The following is a 20546-nucleotide window of genomic DNA, read 5'->3' as shown; positions in this document are numbered from 1 at the left end:
CTTGTCCATAAACTATATACCGGTACAACCACCAGTTGTCGTACTGACTGTAACAACTTACGGTAGGCCAATTAACACCCGACACAACATCCAACAAAGAAGTTAAACAGGGCTGCGTATTGGCTCCCCACCTTTTCAATCTGTTTCTAAATTATTTTGCTACAAGTCTCCCACAAGTCAGTGGCCATTTTCCTAAAGTAGGATCTCATCAGTCTGTTCCTCTGCTCCTCTATACTGATGGTGCTGTGCTGCCTCCCCACACTGAAAAAGGTCTCAGCTGCCTGCTTCATGCTTTTTCCTATTACTGCAAAGAAAATACCCTTGACATCAACCTTCTGGGTAAATCCAAGACATTAGTTTTCTCCAAAATCTGGAAACCTTCACAATGGAAAATCAATGGGAACAGCATAGAACAAGTGAAACCATTTAAATATCTTGGATATCCTTTATGCCAGTTTAATACTCTCTCCACTGCCACCCTCCAGGGTTCGTATTTACACATATCTCCTAGTGAAAGACTTTGCCCCAGAGACAACCTGAAACCACAGCACACGTGTGCTCTGCTGTGAGTTCTGTGCACCCCAGCAGGGAATATTTATCAGACTGCTGTTAAAAGGGGGGGGAGTACCTTGTTTACTAACAAGGAAATAGTACACTTCCTTTTAGGCAATCAACACTCCCACACAACAGTGGAGGTCGTCAAGTTTCACTCAGTTGCTATGAGGATATGTGACTCAAAGTGCAATACTCTGTAACTTTTATGCTCAGTGCCAATAACAGGTTGTTGTTGTTGTTGATGATGATTAATTGTATTAAACTCTCAATTTTTACTTGGGATTTTTAGTTTTTTGTGAACAGAACATGTGAACAGAAATAATTGTTGATTGGAATTATTGTTACTTGTCTGTATTTTAACTATGCTGGTTATTGACCATGATAATAATAATTACATACATACATACATACATACATACATACATACATACATACATACATACATACATACATACACACATACACACATACATACACACACACATACACACAGTGAGACACAGTCATGAAGTCTGCCTGAAGAGGATAGCTGAGACCATAGTTCGATTGGCACATTCCGCCACATGGTTTGCAGCATTTAATTACTGTTTGCCCAGTTTAATCCCTTTGGCATGCAGGACCTTTTTATCATAGGAAAGTAGATCTAAATCAGGAGTCTGAAACCTGCGGCTCTCCAGATGTTCATAGACTACAAATCCCATCAGCCCCTGCCAGCATTGTGACACACAGTCCCCCCTCCCCCCGCAAAAAAATCTGGCATCGGCCACTAGTGCATTAAAGTTGACCATCCTTAAAGTCCAGGCTCCAAAAGAGTATATCTTCAGCCTAAGCCATTTATCTTGAATGGAGGTGTATGAACCTGAACAATGTTTAGATGGTATTACTGCTGCCACAAATGAATTATCTGGGACTGCATGGAGGAGGAGGAGGAGGAGGAGTTACCCCCCTTTCTCTCCTGTAAGGAGGCCAGTAATTTTTCTACATGCATCATTTCTAATTCAGTTTCTTTGAATAAAATATTTCTGTTACATGTCAATACTGTGTGGCTTCTCATATGAGGAAAAGTGATAGCATGTATGATTCACACACAAACATACACACTTCCCCATCTTGCTTGAAAGTCACACATACCTTTCTGGAGAGATGCACCTCCCTGCCCCCCCCCCCCCGCCCCCTCACACACACATACATGTTTCAGGGGGATCTGTGCAACTCTGTGCTTCAAATGAGATTTGGGGGCATGGGGAAAGAAGCGTGAGGCATTCAATGATTCCAGCATGGACCGAACCATCCACTGTTACACATCTGACAATTTCATAGACTTTGTAAAGTAACATACTATGTTCAGCATCAGTGTGCTTAATTAACCCTTGCATATATACTTGAATAGTGCATGTACTGGTGTTATCCTATACAGCCCAGCCCCCACTGTATAAAATAAGTGTCCAGCTTTTAGAGATTCAGGTTTCCTGTACTCACTCTGGTTCCTGCAAGAGGCAGTCTGTTGGCCCTCCTGAATTTTTTGAAATTCTGTTTTAGAGAATGATCAAAACAGCAAGCAAATTTGCTATTTTAAAATTTACAACATAGAAGGAAAGAGCATTCTGCATGAAGAACAGAAGACTTTGGGGGCAATTTAAGCAGGTTTACTTAGAAGTAAGTCCCATTTTATATAATAGGGCTTCTTCTCTGGGATTGCAGCCAAAACCTCAGGCCTGTAAATATACCCCAAGAAGGGAGAAAAAGCAACTACAGCCCAACTCACCCTTTAGCTGCCACTCATCTCTTTTCTTGCTCATCGGTGGTTACCTAACAACAAACGGTTAAACCTGCCTTTGGGCAAAACTATAGTAAGACTCACACAATACACAAGGCAGTCTGAACCAACTCCACAGTGGACTGCTGTCCACAGGACACAATGTGCATTGGGCACCCAGGCCAATGACTGGACAGACATAGAGACTGACCTTCCCACTCACCTCCGGAAGTGCTCTCTTCAGAAGAGGGTGGAGACACAAGGGCATGGCAGTGTGGGGAAGCTTGCATGGCTGCCGCCGCCCATGCTATGCCAGTCCTGCGGAGAAATAGAGGACTTCAATTGCCAGTGCTGCCAGGTCAGCACCTGTCAGGTTACACATACAGAGCCCCCCCCCCTGCCCAAACCTCACTGACCCCCTCCCCATCAGAAACAGTAACAAGGAAGCCATAACCCTTGTATGCTGTTCCTTCTGGAATAAGATTCAGTCAAGAATATCTAAGATATAATATCTTAAACTACGTTTTACTAGATGGATGGAGATTTTACAATATGTATTTTGTGAAATGTGTGATGTCTAAAGGAACACTTTCCAATAAGAAAAACGGCACTCTGTGTTGATTAGCTGCTCTTTTCTCATGGCATGAATGCTTAACAAAAAGCCTTTGACAAGGTACATATCAGGGGTTTTCTTTAAAATATCCAGCTCTGAATATAATTTGTGCCTTCAAATTTCCCGGAACATCTCAGATCAAACTGACATTTTTAGAAAACACGCTTGACATATCAGCAGATCCTACTTTTGCGACCTTCAGCCTCCCTTGTAGGAGGGATCCAAGAAGCAGGACAGAAATTAAATAAAACAATAACAACTTATCTGATGGCAAACAGGGTTGCACTTACCTGCAACTGTTAATCACCAAATGGTCTTCTGTGCAGGCACACATTGGGACTGTGCATACACAGGCCAGCTGCAGAAAAGATTTCGAGAGCTTTCTAGTAGACCAGGAGTCTTCAAACTATGGCCCCCCAGATGCTCATGGACTACAATTCCCATCAGCCCCTGCCAACATGGCCAAGTGGTAGGGCTCATGGGAATTGTAGTCTATGAACATCTGGAGGGCCATAGTTTGAAGACCCCTGTAGTAGACAAAGAGCACCCCTCCTCCCTCTGGCATTTCCCCAAGAAAACCATCATATAATTAGGTCTCAGCTTTCCTGGAGAAAATGACGGCTTTGGAGGATGGATCTTATGGCATTCTGCCATCTTGAGGTCCCTCCCTCCCCAGGCTTCACCCCCAAATCCCCCTCAGTTCTCTCAGTGCTGCTGCCAGAGACTCCATAAAAGCTAAGGTTCCACAAAGTTCACAGTGAGGCAGAAGGGAGAGATGTGTGCCTGCACAGAAGACCACTCGATGAACAACAAGTTATAGGTATGTGCAACCTTGTTTTCATTTTCATGGCTTCTGTGCAGTCCCATATTGGGAGACTAGCAAGGTCACTTAGTGAAGAAGGCAGGTGCCAAAGCAGGATGCCTGGAGAACCACCTTCCAAATGTTGCTTAGTGACTCATATTGACATTTACCTGGAGATGCTTATGAAGGAGCAGGGAGCTCTCTACAACTCGACATATAAGCAGGAAGGCTGCAAGGGAAAGAGTGCTCTGGTGGAAAGAAATGTGATACATAAAATGGCATTGACTAGTCATGCATTCAAGACAGAGTATGACAGCCTCTGCCAACCCCCAAGGATAGATTGTGTGAGGATGCTGACCAGTCTTTCTTGAAGCCTGAGACCAATACAGGCCCAGCAGACAAAAAGCCAAGAGAAGTCAATATTCAAGTAATGTAATGTAAGGAGTGTACAAATGTTTAGCATCAGAAACAATATTGTCAGGATAGTGTTGTGAGGCATGAGGACTGACAGACAAAACCTGGCAGGGAATCCTGCTCAGGGCAATGGGCATCCTAACAGTGTGAAACTTCATGAATGGCGGGGGCGGGGGCATAGGTGAGGCTCCATAATATCCTTGCTTGAAATATCTTTGAAAATTCAGTAAGGTGGAAGAACATTTAGAGCGTTTGAGTCCCAACCAGTGGCCAAAACATAAACAACAGTATGAGAAGCAGGGCCCAAACTACAGAGACTCCTTTCCACAACAGGGGCAAGTGAAAGTGTGGCGACCACCGTTCAGAAAAATAAGAGCCTACTGCTACAGTGAGGGAAAGGTCTCAAACTACCAAACTACCAAAATTTTCAGTGGGAGTGAGAACAAGTAGATCCACACCAGATTAATGGCAGCAGTGAAGTAGGCTCAGTGTGGCCAAAGAAAACGTGGACATCATGCATCACAAATTAACTTTTTGTGGCTCACAAAGCAACCTGTACAGCAAAATGGGGAGGGGGGAACATAAAACAAATTACTTTGCAGCAAAGGTACAAAAAAGGACAGGGCATGGGAAACGAGGCCAAATAGCCCAGACCTCCTATCAAAGTTTCTCAGAGTTGTCATCTGTTGGTTGTGGAAAACTACACTGTGATGCATTCCATGACAATTTGGCACGTTTGCAGTGAAATAAAGGACAAAGGTAAGTACGGTAGTATACTGCTCAAGGTGAATGAAGCAGTCTGGCAAACGAATCTTGAAGAAGACCATGAGCCACTGGAAAACACAGGCTCAAAGAACTATACGGGAGGCCTCTCAGACGGCACTGACTTTCAGAGTCACACTTTCAAAAGGAGCGCTCTGAGAAAAAAGCAGAGACCACCAGAATTCAGCACATCAGCTATGCCGTGGGAAGGAAAAAATAATCTGGACATCCCCCGAAGGATGAAATGTACACAAAAACATATTCAGTCTCGGTGTCATATACACGTATATAAAAATGCAGGAAACTGCAGCTGGGGAAGCCAAAAAAAGCTAAGCCCGAGAAAGGCAAAGAGAAAAACTACTTCAATTAGCAGGATAAAAGGGGGCTTGCTCTGGAAAGGATCAACAAGCAACCACCCACTGAGTAGGAAAAGCAATGTAGAAGCCTCCCATGGGCTACCGTAATTGCTATGCATTTTGTAAAACATCCAAGGTATCATTCCAAATGAAAAGAAAGGCTGGTGTTCTGCCAGTAGCAGCTTGCAGCCCCAACAGCAGAGGAATCCAGTTCTCCCAGATCTTAGCCCAACACACTGGCTTTCGTTAATGTGGTGTCACATAGGAATGACTCCAGAGACAGTCTGAACCCAGCTGAAACCAGAATTCTCCCCCAGAAGCAGGCAGTGAGACTGAGAACCCCGAGGAGAGTCAGCACCATCCCCCTGTTAGGAAGAAGGGAATGTGGGCAAACATGAAACTGGCTTGGAGCTAGGAAGAGGAAGAGGAAGAAGGAGGAGGAGGAGGAGGATTTATATCCCCCCTTTCTGTCCTGTAAGGAGATTTAAAGGGGCTGACAAACTCCTTTCCCTCCCCCCACAACAAACACCCTGTGAGGTGGGTGGGGCTGAGAGAGCTCAGAAGAACTGTGACTAGCCCAAGGTCACCCAGCTGGCGTGTGTGGGAGTGCACAGGCTAATTAGGTGCAGGTTTATCATCTCTGTTGACAACCACAAGCAGCTGAGGAGCCCCAAACCGTCACTGACCGTCCCAAAGGCCATCGTGGGACCAAGGGGAGAGGTGTGCTGCTGAAGAGTGCCTCCACACTCGCTGACTGGTTCTGAATTCCTTATGAAGACGGCCAATACCAAGCACCTGTGCTGAGAGCCCCTTGGGGTTAAGCATCACCACTGAGATGCTGCAGCAAGGTGATGGAAACACGGGGCTGTGTCACTGCATTAGAACAAGGCATTAGCAAAAGGACTTGGAGCTGGGATCAACAGGGGATCAGTTCTGTCCTGGAACCCGAGGTAGCCCCGCTTCAGAGAGTCATGCCTTTCACAAAGAGCCATTGAGAACTGTGTGCATCCAAGGATCTCAGCTCAGAGCAAAGGACAGCCAAAGAGGAAGGGGGGCAAAGGTTCCATCAGGCTGCAGGTCAGGAGGAGTAAGTGCCGAAGCCTTGGGGAAAAGAGCCCTTGTGAAATATGAGGCTCTGACAAACCACCCCTCGAGGCTTCTCTACTCCCTGGGCAGTCCGGAAGGGGGAGGGATTCCTTCAGGAAGGCAAACTCTGCTAAGCTTCTCCCCTACAAAATGAGGCACGCAAGCCAAAGCCTCTGAAAAAGAATCCAGCTCTACCCAATCACGTAGGCACGCAGAATGGACATTTATCAGTGCCATTTTAAAGCCACAGTCAGAACAATCCTGAGCCAGAACCCCTTTTGAGTCATAATGACCAAGAGGAAAGCCCAATTGTTTTTTCTTCTTCAAATGCACTTTATTTCTCACTAAAATGGCTATTGAGGGCAAGAAACCTTTAAGAGGAACAAATCTCCTCAGCCTCAAGAATGAGGTGAGGAAAAAACACAGAACAGCAAAGGAGAGCCTTTCTTTGCAGCAGCAAAAAAAAGAAGTGAGGAAGTTGGTGCCTGGTCCCGTTTGGCAAGAAATCCTAGTTTCCTAGAAAGCCCTGGAATTTTTTTCTGCGTTTGGCTTGCACGCACACAGTTTCCTACGTGGGACTGCACAGAAGCCACAACAATGAACTGCCAGATTTATCCAAAATCTCTTGCAGTGTTATTAACCTCTTGCCCCAATGAGGAAAGCAAGCGGAGTCATACAGGCTCCTCTATGATCCAGGTTGGGAAGATGGCAAGGTGAAGAGACTGTAACTCAGTCCTGCTCTGAATCTGTGCCCTGTACCCCCATTTTTAAAGGCAAACCACCTAGGAGCATATTCCAAGATCTCACGTAATTTTGGGCTTAAAGTGACAATTCCCACTACATCCAGAGTGACTGAATTCCATAAGCTAATTTTGTTCTTTTTGTTTTTAACTTTCTGCTGATTGGTTTCAGTTCCGTATATACATTCTCCATATACATTTTCCAATATCCCCTTTAAGAGGAAAACCAGTATTATACATAATATTTCCATGTGGCTGCAAAACAACACAAAAGAATAAATAAAAATACAAAAACATATAGTTTGGTATTATGTGAAGAAGCGGAACAGTAATAAAGGAGATTTCTCTTTTTGTTACAAGAATTTCTAGATATACAATTTTAGATAGAGATCTTAAGAACCACCCTGCTGGATCAGCTCAGAGGGCAAAACGACCGAGTCAAGCAACCTATTTCATACACCAAGTGGTTATCCTGGGCCATCAACAAACAGGGCTTTGAGGGTAAGGACCTTCCCATAATGCTGTCTCCTAGCACTGGCATTGACTACAAATAGGCCTCTTCATTGTTCACACCTGACTCTAGATCATGGGATCCCACCACCCTCTTCCTTTAGTGCAAGAACTGTGTGGTTACATTTCCTGCTCAATTCCTGTTCTATAAACAGTTATCAGCCCATAAACAGTGATGGCGAACCTTTTAGAGATGGAGGGACGGAGCAAGGGGAAACTGCATCCAGGGCCTTGTGCCCCCTCCCTGCCCTGGAATGCCTCTGGAACGCCACAAAACACCCCTGCCACACCCCCGGAACGCCCTCGCCATGCCCCCACTGGGTGGAGGGGTGCCCAAACTGGGGCGATGAGTGCCCAAACTGGGGCGACAGTGCACGTGCCCACAAAGAGGGCTCTGAGTGCCACCTCTGGCATGTGTGCCACACATTTGCCACCACAGCCATAAGATGACCAGCTGCATGACCAAAAGCTTTCTTAATCTAGCCCTTTGGTGGAAGGGTTAATATTAGAGAATTAATATTTCAGAATCAACTGACGGGCCTCTAAATAGCTGAGTAAATCCAGAACCCATATAGTAGTGCCACTTCTTATTTAAAAAGTGTTCTAAATCCTCTTACAAAGCCTTCAGATATAACCATTTCACAATGAACAATTCAAATGGTCATTCTAAGATCATACAATTATACTTTAAAGTAATAGCAAAAATACACACAGTTTCTAAAAAGAATTTATATTTTAGTTTTCCCATATTCTTTTTTCTTTTCATCAACAAGCACCTTAATTTTTCTATTGTCGAAGGCTTTCATGGCCGTAATCACTGGGGTGCTGTGTGGTTTCCGGGCTGTAGGAGAGAATGCTGCTAGAACACGGCCATACAGCCCGGAAACCACACAGCACCCCACTTTAATTTTTGTTGAGTGGTTGACTTGTTGGAGTAAAAGAAGAGTGGTTGACTCTAAACAGAAATTGTTTTTAAATGTTTCAATCGCTACAAATAACTTGAGCAGAATGGTCTCCATTGGCTGCAACACCCACTCTCAGCAGCCCTGCGTGCATTAGGGAGATTTCCCGTCCAGCCTCTATTTCATCTCACCATATTCCATTTGCTGAAGATCAGCTTGTTTTTGCAAAGCCCTGCGCAACATCTCTAATAGCTGCTACTTTTGGAAGCATGAACAGAAGGGTTTAAGTCAGAAATTTAAATCTGAGAATTCCCACTCTTACACAACATCATGTTTACACCAAGATATGCTAGTCTAGAAATAATGCAGGTGATTAGTAGTTACAATCTTATTCTGTTATGTGCAAAATTCAGTGAAACTGGAGTGTTTCACACACTCCTCAGTGAACATGCAAAGCAAATATCACAGCTGTAACCCCACAAACAACTTTCCTATTATCTCAAACACAGCTCCTTTCAGTGAAGTTAATGCACATCTTTCGTTCTCAGCTATAATGAGCAACTGAGATATCAAGGTACATATCTGTGTGAACTGACTCTGTTGTGATGCAGTAATCTGTCTTCTGCAGTTAAGGCATTCGCTATCCTTGCGTGGATATTGGCTGTGTAGATGGGCTGGCTCACCGCCCAGTTCTATGCATATAGCTTGGATAGGTTCAGATTCCATACAGACAGCCTGATCAACATGGATCAGGTCAGAAACAGAATCAGCTTCATGCTTTGAGCATCCATTTATTTTCCCATTTGAACAGGGCCACTGGAGTACCACAGAAGGTCAATTCTGGAAACATATTAGGACTCTAACAGTCACATTCAAAGGCCAATGTTGAATCCGCCACTGGGGGAGGCGGGCCGCGCCAGAGGCCTCTGCAGTCCTCCGCAGTGCTAGGACATGGCGCTAGACAACACACCAGCATCCCTGCCCCACCGCCATCTCCGTCATAGCTGGAGTGGTGCAGGGTGTATGGCCGGGGGAGGAGCCGACGTCAGTCAACCTCCTCCTGGCCGCTGCCCTTCTTGCACCGGCAGCTGGGGCTTCAGACTTATGCCAACCGTTATGTCCATTAAGCCCAATGGAGGCAGGAAGCTTTTCCCCATTTTGCATTTTCAGCCTCCCCATGCCACCTCCTTGGGGGCAGCAGGCCAGTGCAGCTGTGGCGCCATGGCCAGACGCCCAGCCGATTGGATGGGGCTGCCCAGATGAGGAATACACATGTCACCCTTCCTTACTCAGAATTCACCCATAAGCTGTACAAAACAAACAAATAAAAACCCAGCTGTGGAAGTAATCTTTCTTTACGCTTTACACTTAGAAAAATAGACTCACACATACAGAAGCCAATATACTCAGTGGAACTGCCAACAAGAAAACTATTATGCCAATAATCGTATAAAGTTGTGCCAATATGTTAATTGGTCATTTATATTCCTATATTCTTATATACCCCTTATCTAGTTGTAATGGAAGATACCCAGTACTTATGCTGACTAGCCACCCTCACAATTTGCAGCGCCATTCCTCTGTGGTGCCTCTTTTTCTTACTTCCTATTTAAATTAGCCCCGCCCCACTCTGATCCTTGACAACTGAGGAGTCACAACCATCCATTTCTTGGAATTACAAGAAAAAGCAGCCACTACAGACGCCAAATGGAAGTGATGTGGAAGGACAGCTGCAGGGATAAGCAGGCAGCAGCTTAAGGCCCATCACCCAGGAAGGGTCCAGCCCGCTTTGCCCCGAGAAAGCCTATCATTAACCTCTGAGAAGCCTCTTTTACCATCACCTGGCCTTTAGCCACCACCACCCACCTCCAGACAGAAGCAACAGCCCTTGCCAGTGGGGAGAGCGGAGCAGAAGTCACTGGGGAGAAGAGCAAGAGTGGAAACTACTCTGCAAATGGAAGGTCTGATGAGGGACCACTTTGTAAGGGGCCAACAGAAGGCATTTTGCTAAAAGTCCCCCTGCCCAACTCCTGCAATGCGACCTGGGAACTAGAATTCTAACTGATCAAAATAAGTCTGGACAGATTTTGGTTCAGAGACCAATTGCCAGAAGAACAAGGGGCAAAGTCACTTTACAACATCTTAAGTATACAGCCTCTGAGTAATAGGTGTAAAGCAACATCAGTTACAACAAATCCTAGTACTGGTCCAACATCTCAGGTTAACAACTAACACATATCAGCATAACAACATCGTAACAATTTGCAACCGTATAATAGCATCTTACATTTTACAGCATAATAATAACACAACATTCTAACTACCAAAAATATCAATCCATAGTACATGAAAACCTAACAATTACAACTAACCTCAAAATTAATTAACCTGATAGCCAAGACAACAAAAGATGGCGACCTCCCTAGGTTTCATAACCGAGATGGCCTAGCACTACAAAACCCTATCCAAACTACCAGAAAACCATGAGCAGTCTAATTCTTATTGCCCCTACAAGGAGACCAACCAACTAACCTAACTCTATGACCTCCCACGAAAACCCAATAATCAACTCAATTGCTTAAAGAGCAACGACCAGCAGCCGCCATAGTCAACAGTTCCAATACTCCTGCAGGAGGCCACCATTGCCCCTGCCATGTTCTAGTCCTTGCAAGGAGCCAACGCCGCCATGTTTTTGATGGAGAACGCTCCACTCTCAAATGTTTTCTGGGCGTAAGGCACCCAAACGGTTCTTTAAACAGAGGAACTCTCAGATGTTTCCTGAGCAGGGATTCTCATGGGAATTCTCAAGTGTTCTCCGGTGTTTTCTGGGAGGCCCTGCCACCGACCCCCACCTTGAATTGCAAGTTCGAGGGTTTCTGCCACCAACCGCCTCTTTGACTTGCAAACCTGGGAGTTCTCTCAGCAGCTCCTGGCTCGGAATCACATCGCTCAGGTCTCCATCGCAACCCTTCCACAGTTGGAGCGGGAGAAGGGGCCAACTGCTGCTGCCAACGTCAACCTCCAAGCAGCACGAGTTGATTTATTGCCATCTAATTTATTGTTGTTGTTGTTGTTGTTGTTAGACCGCTTTACCCCTGAAGAATGCCAAATGTCCTGAAATGGGCTTTTTTAATATATACATTTTTTTATACATTATGCATTTGCTGTGTGGAATTGACATCTGTGTCAGAGTCCTGGTCAATTACTTCTCCCCCAAGTGCTTTTACAGCTTCTGTTATTAATTGCCTAATCCCTTTTACAGTTTCAACTACTAAATGCCTAATCCTGTTGACAGCTTATTGTTGCCTCCTGTGGGGAGCTTGGGACCCAAAAGCCTGATCACCTAGGATTAAATCATTCAGTTTGCTGTCGCTTGACTCTAATCTGCAGAGGTGTATCTAGGCAAACTGGAGCCCGGGGACAAAACCTGAGTTTGGCACACACACACCCTGTATGGGCAGCCACCCTCCCTCACCACGACCAAACAATGATTTTTTGCAGCAGCTCACAAAACACCTCCCACCCCCAGCAAAACATACATGTCTCTCTCCCCACCAACTCTCTTTCCTAATTTTGCCCTCACACCAACCCGATGAGGTAGGTTGTTAGCCTGAGAAACAGCTCCAAGCCAGTGCAAGTGGGAATTAAGAATGTAAATCTCTCACAAATCACCCCAGCAAAACATTTACCAAACAAATTTCAGCATCATCTCTCACAAAACACCTCCAGTGGAATCCACCCCCTAACAGCATCACTTTCAATGGTGTTTAAACTAGGGAGCCCAGATTCTTCTTTTAAATCCACCTTAAAAGGAAAATCTAGGGTCCCCAGTTAAAACAACATTGAAAGGGATGCTGTTTTGGAGTGGATTCTTTCCCACCCTGAAACAGCATCACTTTCAGTGTTTAAACTGAGAACCCCACATTCTCCCTTTAAGTCCATGCCAAAGCGGGTGGATTTAAAAGGAGAATCTGGGGAAATTTGGGGGGTGTCTGCTGTCAGGGATGCAATTGTTAAGCTAGCAGCACCAAAGTTTCAGGGTATCTTTAGGAGACTCTCCTGATGATACCACCCAGGTTTGGTGGTATGGACCCTGTGGCGTTTCCCCTAGTTGCCCCGGCCCCGCAAGTGGCTGTACTGACCCACCTTCCCTGACCTGGGGGTTGGACTCCCCAGACGATGTTATCTTAGCCTGGCCCTGAGGGCCAAGGAACAGTCTTGCCCACAGGGCGCCTTGTGTTAGGCCACGCCTTGTAATTCCTCCTCCTCCTGCATTCCCTGGTCCCTGCTGGGTCCTGGCGCTGTTTGCCAGAGCCACCGGCTTGCCTGACCCCTCTCCCTCTCCCTCTCTCTGTTGCCTCACAGAAGAGAGCCCTCTGATTGCTTCTCCCCTTCCCCTCAAGCTTCCTTGCCCCACCCTGTTATGCTTCACAGGGGTGGGGTGGGTGCAGCCGGTGTGAAGCCCGGGTCTCACCAGCCTGTTTCCCCACAGCGCTGGGCAGCCACCCCTTCTAAGCTCCTTGGCTCTCTACCACTCCCTTCCCCTGCCAATGCCCTCCCCAGTCCCTGCTGCAGCGGCAGCTCCAGAGGCCCATTTCCCTTCTCCTTTTATCTACTCCTCCTCTTGGCCCAGCTGCAGCTCATCACTCTCTCTCACAGCCGGTTCAGCTGTGAGAGGCCCCTCCCGGCCAACACTCACTCTGCTGGCTTTTACTCTGTCTGCTGTTATCCTGCTGTCTCTCCCTTTGCCAGCCCTTGCCCTGCCTGCTGTGCTGAGTCCGGGCGCTGGGGACAGGGCCGCGCCCGGACACACCCTCAAAAGTGTAGCCCTAATCTCCTATTAGCTCCCATTGGAAACAATAGGGGGCACCCCTTTTGGGAGTCCATAACTTTGGACCCCCGGAACCAAACCTTACCTAACTTGGGTGGTATCATCAGGAGGGTCTCCTGAAAAATCCCTGAAATTGTGGTGCTGCTAGTACCTAAAAACTGTGCCCCCTGCTGGCCAAAAACTAAAAAAATTTCTTAAAAATACCAAAAAAACCACAAACGAACCTGAAATTTTTGCGCCCTCCACTGGGGTGCACCCAGGGACATAGGGTACCCCATGTCCCCTAGGTAATACGCCACTGTTGCATGGCCAGTTTCTGGAGATCAAGGACAAGATGGACATTGAAAAGATTTGGCTGTGGTTAGTAACTGGAACTCTGAAAAGGGAAACCAAATCCCTGATTTTAGCTGCTCAAGAGCAGGCGATTAGGACAAATATGATCAAGGCCAGAATCAAAACATCCTCGGATGATGCAAAGTGCAGTTTGTGCAAAGAAGTTGACGAAACTGTAGATCATGTACTCAGATGCTAAAAGATTGCCCAGATAAGAGTACAAACAGAGGCACAAGTCAGTGGCCAAGATGATCCACTGAATTTATGCAAGAATTACAACATACAAACAGCTAAAAACTGATAGGAACATTGTCCAGAGAAAGTGATGGAAAATGAGAAGGTCAAGATCCTGTGGGACTTTCGAATCCAAAAGGACAAAGTGTTGGCACACAATATACCAGACATCACTGTGATCGAGGACAAGAAAGTGACCATCATGGACATAGCGGAACCCGGTGACAGCAGGGTCATTGCAAAAGAACATGAGAAGGTCACTAAATACCACGATTTGAAAATTGAGTTTCAGCGTCTATGGCACAAACCAGCTGGGGTCATCCCAGTGGTAATCAGCACCCTGGGCGCCATTTTGAAAACACTGGAGCAGTACTTGAAACATCTTCAAATCGACAAAATTAACATCTTTTAGATTCAGAAGGCAGCACTGCTGGGATCCGCACAAATATTATGCTGATGCATTACAAAGTCCTAGGCCTCTGGGTGAGGCTCGAATTGTAATGAAAGGCCAACAACAAAGCTGAAGAACTGGCAGATGTGATATTAGACAAAATTTAAAACTAAATTAATTTCTGCAAGCTGCTGCCTGGGAGGAAAGGCATACCTTGCTTCATCAGTACACCCCTGCAACAGAATGATGAGGAGTACAAACAACACTTTTTTGAGTGTTCGGGTATTCTCTTGATTTTAATTTGTATTTTTTGTATTTGTTTTGTAAGTCACATTGAGCCAAAGAAAAGGAGGAGTATAAATGTATAGGGCAACACATAAATAAAAGAAGTCTAGGCAAAGTATGTGCCTGGCTTTGAGATCAACCTCAGTCACTAGAGTGAGAAAAAGAATGGGGAAATTATTGGCAACTTAGCTATGACGGACCCACAGAAAAAATACTCATTCTTTGCAAAGCTCTGCAGGTTTAGATTCACACTCAGATCAGCATGAACTGCGGACCAGTTCTGGGAGCAGCAAGAAAACTCTTTGCAGAACTGAAGAGGTTTCCAGGTCTGGCCTCCCACGAAGCAGGCAAGGCAGGAGAGTCTGAGGAACAGGAGACTACAGGAAAGCCTGGTGTGATTTTGAAAGAAACCATGGCTTTGTGTAGTCTGGGGTAAACACTTCTTTTCTGATGAATGGTAGGGTTGCCAGGTCCCCTTTGGGGGATGGGAGAATAAGGTTGTGTTTGGGTTTTCACAAGTGACACCCTTCTGTCTTGAAAGGGTTATGCAAAGTATAACAAGTGGTTTAGTTTCTTCCCCACAAAATGGGGGGGGAGCCGGGGGGGGGGGGGGAAAGGTTGCAGAGAATGTATTGTTGAAGGCTCTGAAGATGCCAGCCACAGATGCAGGCGAAACGTTAGGAACAAAATCCACCAGACCACGGCCACGCAGCCCAGAAAACCCACCAGAACCAGTTGCAGAGAATGTCAGCGAGAGTGCTGCAGAGGCTGGAACCAGAGTTGGAGAGAGCAAGAAAGAAGAGCCATGAGCCAGGCTGGTGTTTTTTTCTGTCCTTGTAATCCTTTCCCTGTTTTTCAAAGTCACATTTTCTTAGGAGCTAAACTCACACGTGTCTCAGCTGCCTCACTCCTCTGCGCTCTGCTCACTCTGCTAAATACCCAACAGTTTGCCAAATCCAACTGGGGAACTCCTGGAGATTTGGGGCTGGAGCCTGAGGAGGTCAGGGGCCTCAGCTGGGCTCTCCCTCCAAAGCGGCCATCTACTCCAGGGAAACTGACCTCTGTAGCCTGCAGGCGAGCGGCACTTCCAGGGGATCCCCAAGTCTCACCTGACAACCCTAATTAGTGGTCTAAATGGGGATAGTTTTGTCTGTTCCCGCAATGTTAAAACTTCAGCAATTTAGAAATCTTCACAGACTCCCCAGCCCTTTGCAGTCTCTTGTGGGCACACACGACATGGGAGGCAGCCTCTTTCCAGAGAGCCTGGGGCAAGCATCATCCGTCCGCTTTGATGCTCAGGGTTGTATGTTGAGGCCTTTATTGGCAAGACGAACAGAAACACCTGCACTGTCCATTTGTGACCTACAAGGTCAGACCACAGACAGCAGCTGATTGCAACTGAAAATGCCTCCTAGCCTGACTGGAAGGGACTTTGCACCAGAGCAAGGAATTCCCTTATTGGTTAATAATTTCTCCATACAGCCTGACTGAATTGGGGTGGGAAGGGACCATGTTGGCAGCTGGCAACCAGAATGTTTTCCAACTAGACTTGACGAACTCCTTCCTTGCAAAAGAAGGGGAAGCCAGCTCCTTCCCTGAAGTGGGGACACCTTGCCCCTCTTGCCTAGAGACCAGGAGGGCTCCATATCTATGGTACCCAGAGGGGTGTGAGAGGAGCGTGCTCCTGCAAAGAACTCACGGACCCCCTGAGGTATCCTCACAGACCCTCCCAGGAGTTCCCAGACTCCAGTTTAAGAAATATGAACTGGTAATTGTTCATGCAGAGGAAACAGTTTTCCCTACCCTTTGTAAATAACAAATCACGCATCACCTCGCATATTTATAATTGGTATTCACAGTCTCTCCCAGGATCAGTTGAAGGCTCTCTGGAACACGTCTGGGGACCAGACCTCCTTCTGGGAGAGCAGGGATGCTACAGCTGCTGGGTGTCTCTCGAATAAGCTGGCTGCTTGCTAAAATGATCAGCAGAAGTTAAGTGAACAAGAAAGAATGGAAATAGATCTCTGCTCCTTGTCCTGTCTTTGGAGGACAAAGTCTTCAGCTGGCGGAAGGGGAGAGGGACTGGTCTGCCCTTCACTTTAGGAGAGGCACCCGAGTGCTGGAAAGTAGCTGGACTGGAAGCAGCCAGGCAGCTTGGACATCTAACATCACCTGGCAGATAACATCCCACGAAGCTTCTATTAAAGGTAGAAGGCATCTCTCATCCAGGCAGAAACATGGGGAGTCAGGGTAAGGGAAAGTGTCTGCACTTGTCAATACAATCAGTCACTCCAGTTGCTGGGCCTACCTTTTGCAGGTTTTCTTCCTTGTTTCCCATTGCCCAACTGTGGCATCTGCCTTGTGCCCCACCCCCCACCCCCCGGCACCCATTCAGTTAGCACAGAGGCAAAGACATTTCCCAGTTCCCATAACATGTGAGCCCAGAGCAGAAGAGCCCGGCAGGATGCAGGCCTGTCCTCGATGTGGCTGCCAGCTTTCTATTCTGGCAGAGCTTTTCTGCACCTACAAACTGCAAGGCTTCGACTGCTGGGAAAAGGCCTTTCCGCCTGGCGCTGTGGAGGGCTACAGCCAGTCAGAAAGTCAGAAGAGAGAAACACTGGGCTGTGTGGAATTCTAAAGGAATCTCAAAGACAAGTTCACAAACGGGCGCTCTGCAGGCGGGTGAAATGAGTCTTGCCCACTTCTTCAGGGCCTGTCCTGCCAGTCGCGTGGTTGAGGGCAGTGGTGGTATTTATCCCTCCGTGGCTGGCCTCCCGCCCTCCCTCTTTCTTCCCATCCTTGCTGGATTTTATATTTCACATTATTTAATGGTGCTATGATTGACTGTTGTTGCTGCAGTCTGCTGTTGTGTGATATTTTAATTTAGTACAGAGGAATGAAAATGTAAACAGCTCTGAGCCCGTGCAAACAGGGGAGGAGGGGACCAGTCTGATAATCCAATAAATAAATAAATATGGCTATGCAAATCACATTAACTGGAATTTGGATTACATAAAAATACTCATTACGAAGCGTCTCTTGGGCAGAGCTGGCCCAAGGAGGACCTCTGCAGCTGAAGGGCAGGACTCCAGTGGGGGGGGGGGGAGGCCGCCCCCACGCCCTAGAGAGGAGATGGAGTCCCCTCAGATATGCTGGGCCAGACTGTTTAAGTGGGACTCTGGTCTGTGCACCAGTTACAGCTTCCTTCCCCTGACCCTCTTGGACTTGAAAAGGGACTTTCTCGTCGGTCACCCCTCGCTTCCTTGGCAACCGGCCTCGGGATTGGTCGCTGCTGCCAAGGGCTGCCCCGCAGTCTCTCCGTGCTCCCAGAAAATGCTTTACTGTTGTGTTATGATTTCAGCACCTGGGAATGTTGCGATCTCATCCTCTGACCTGGGGGGGGGGGGGGGGGGCGGTGTCCAGCGGAAATATCACTTTTGCCTGGAAAAGGAGGGGGGGTTCGGCTCAGACTTATATTTTTTAACTCAGCTTTTTGTTTTGCCAGCAACAGCCCATTTCTCAATAAGGCCAGGTTTCGCTAACCCTCGAGTCTGAATTATTGTGGAGGCACAACAACCGCATGGGTTGCAGTTCGAGCACAGATACAGCAATGAAGCAGCAATCAGAGGAAGCTGCTGGTGGGCCAGTAGGCATAGGGGGTCAGCAGGGGGTCGCCTGGGATAAAGCAGTGCAGGGTAGAGATGAGACGCAGGGAACAAAAAAGGGGCAGAACAGAACAGGCACAAAGACTGGTGGACATTTCAAGGTAGAACATGCACAATAAGCAAGCAGGGCAGCCTCTAAGACACAAGAAAAGCTGGCCAAAACCTCTTCTGAAAAGAGAAACACCCCACGTAAATGCTACATTCTGATGCAACGTTTTCCCTGTTTATGCTTCAGCAGGAATCAGTCCCAAGGCACTCCTAAGTCAAGACCAGTCCTCAGAGTCCAATTAAGTCAACTGATCTGCATTCAAACCCAGTGGAAACGTCTTCAACTATAGACAGAATTTATATTTCAATTACTTCATAATGGGAAGAAAGAACAAGCAGGCAAGCGTCCCCCAGTCTTTATCTGACTCCTTCCCCACAGAAAACAGGCCCCGGCCTTATTAGGGCCCGGGCTTATTAAGTCCTTTTATAATTTTTTTTAAAAGACATGCAAACTAAAGAACAAGAAACCTACAAACAGGTTAGTCCAGATGGGCGGGGTGGTGTTTGGAGAAAAGGGGGCTCTGAGGGGGTGACATGGCTTTCTCCCATCCCCCTCTAGAGGAGGATGCAAATAAACGCCACCAAACCATGAGTCAGCGAGCGAGCGGTGTGCCCAGCAAATGGAAAGCATCCACAAGATCCGTTTACTGGGGGCTGAGCTACATTTTCAACATGTAAAATTACCTTGGCCAAAGTATCGCCCCCTTCCACGTGACAACAATTCCAGGTACCAAACGCTACCCCACATGCTGGCATGGCTCAGTTGGCATTCCACCCACTTCACGTGCAAACCTGCATGCCGAGCACAGAACGCTGCAGCTCTGTCACCGTTCGCAACTTTAAAAAAAAACAGAACCTCTGTTGATATCTGCCGCTGGATAAACGTTTCCATGCACAAATGCACTGCAAACAAAAATGGATTTCAGTGCAGGACACATCACACACTGACATAAACATCCAGCAGAAGAGTAGGTGAAAACAGAAGTAGCCTCCAAGGAAACACCGCAGGCTGACTCTCCCGATTAGTCTGAACTGCTTCTTAAAATCAGAGTCAGGGGCAAGTCCTCCCCAAATCTGATCTTTGTTCCTCACAGTCCTGCCCCAACCTGCTACAGGCAGATTCTGAGCATGTGCCAGTTGACAACATTTCTGGAGGTGGCCTGACTGAATGGCGGCCAAGGGGCCCGAGCACACACGCCTCCAGGAGCTGCAACCACAGAAGATTATCTAGCGCAACACACAAACCACACGCTTGGGAAGGTCTCAACAACATGGATCCCGTCATGCTAATGAAGCTGCTCCCGAGGGCTGATTCGGAGCCAATCTTTTCAGTCACATGCGATGGTCACAGGTCATGCTCAGTGGAGAAATCGCCCTGTTCACCATAAGCCTCAACTACGCATGGCTGAGCGCAAGGACAGCCTTTCCCCACTCAGGCGCCCGCAGGCCAGCCTCTTCCTTTAGATCTGGTGCAAAGTGAAGAGCAGACATATTTACATGATGGGCAGGAGCTCGGCCGAGCCGTCCTCTTCCCCCCCCCGCCCCCCCAGGTTAGCTCCTGGCCAGGCAGGTCCAGCTGCCCGGCCCCGCCCGCCCGCCGGCGCTGCCAGCTTCTGCAAGTGGCCCCCGCGCATCTGGCCGGCAGGGCTCGGCGCGTCCTCCTCCGCGCCCCAGTGCAACCAGTGCAACCAGTGCAACCAGTGCGGCGGCGGCGGCGGCGGCGGCCTTTACCTTCAGTCACATAATTATGGTCTCGCAGGAAGCCGTGGTTAATGTTGCGCGGGTCCGCGTCTTCGCCCATTGACAGCGGGGCGGGTCAGCCGCATGCCCGCCCGCCGCGCCGCCCGAGAATCAGCAGAGGTCGCGCCAAGAGCACCGGCCATGCCGCCGCACCCGCCCTCGCACCCGCACCCGCACCCGCCTAGCAGACTGGGCCGCCGGGCACCGGGCGGCGGGCGGCGGGCAGCATGGTGGCGGCGGCGGCGGCGGCGGCGGCACTGGCAGAGGCGCCGGCGGGCACCGCAGCGCTGCGGGCGAGGAGGGCCGCTCCCCGGGCTGCGGGAAGGCGAGAGGCCCGCCCGGATCCCCAGCAGCAGCAGCCGCAGCAGCCGCAGCAGCCGCCGCGCAGGCTCGCCTCCCTCCCGGCGCAAGGCTTGCAGCGGGGCGTCTGGCGAGCCGCAGACTGCAGCAAACGCGGCTGCCGGGAGAAGCGCGCCGCCCGCCCGCCCGCCCGCCTGTGCGGCAGCCACGCAAGCCCCTCCCA

General features: G+C 48.1%; 1 protein-coding gene across 4 annotated transcripts in view; it reads right to left on the bottom strand.

Moving 5' to 3' along the window:
* Positions 1-20246, bottom strand: part of PPP2R2C (protein phosphatase 2 regulatory subunit Bgamma) — a 71745-nt gene extending 51499 nt beyond the window's left edge. Inside the window, exons 1-2 of one of the 4 annotated variants that reach the window (XM_048510112.1) lie at positions 20015-20137; positions 2523-2629 (exon numbers count right to left, since the gene is read on the bottom strand). In XM_048510112.1, the coding sequence (XP_048366069.1) occupies positions 2523-2601 (79 nt within the window). In that variant the 5' untranslated portion in view covers positions 2602-2629; positions 20015-20137. Of the gene's footprint in view, positions 1-2522; positions 2630-18967; positions 18985-20014 lie in introns of those variants that run through there. The other 3 variants (XM_048510114.1, XM_048510115.1, XM_048510113.1) reach the window with 3 other exon arrangements.
* Positions 20247-20546: the final 300 nt, after the last annotated feature.

The sequence above is a fragment of the Sphaerodactylus townsendi genome, linkage group LG10, assembly GCF_021028975.2.
Source record: "Sphaerodactylus townsendi isolate TG3544 linkage group LG10, MPM_Stown_v2.3, whole genome shotgun sequence".
Classification (NCBI taxonomy): Eukaryota; Metazoa; Chordata; class Lepidosauria; order Squamata; family Sphaerodactylidae; genus Sphaerodactylus; species Sphaerodactylus townsendi.
The sequence above is the reverse complement of the archived record's forward strand: the minus strand, read 5'-3'. Positions and strand labels throughout refer to the sequence as shown.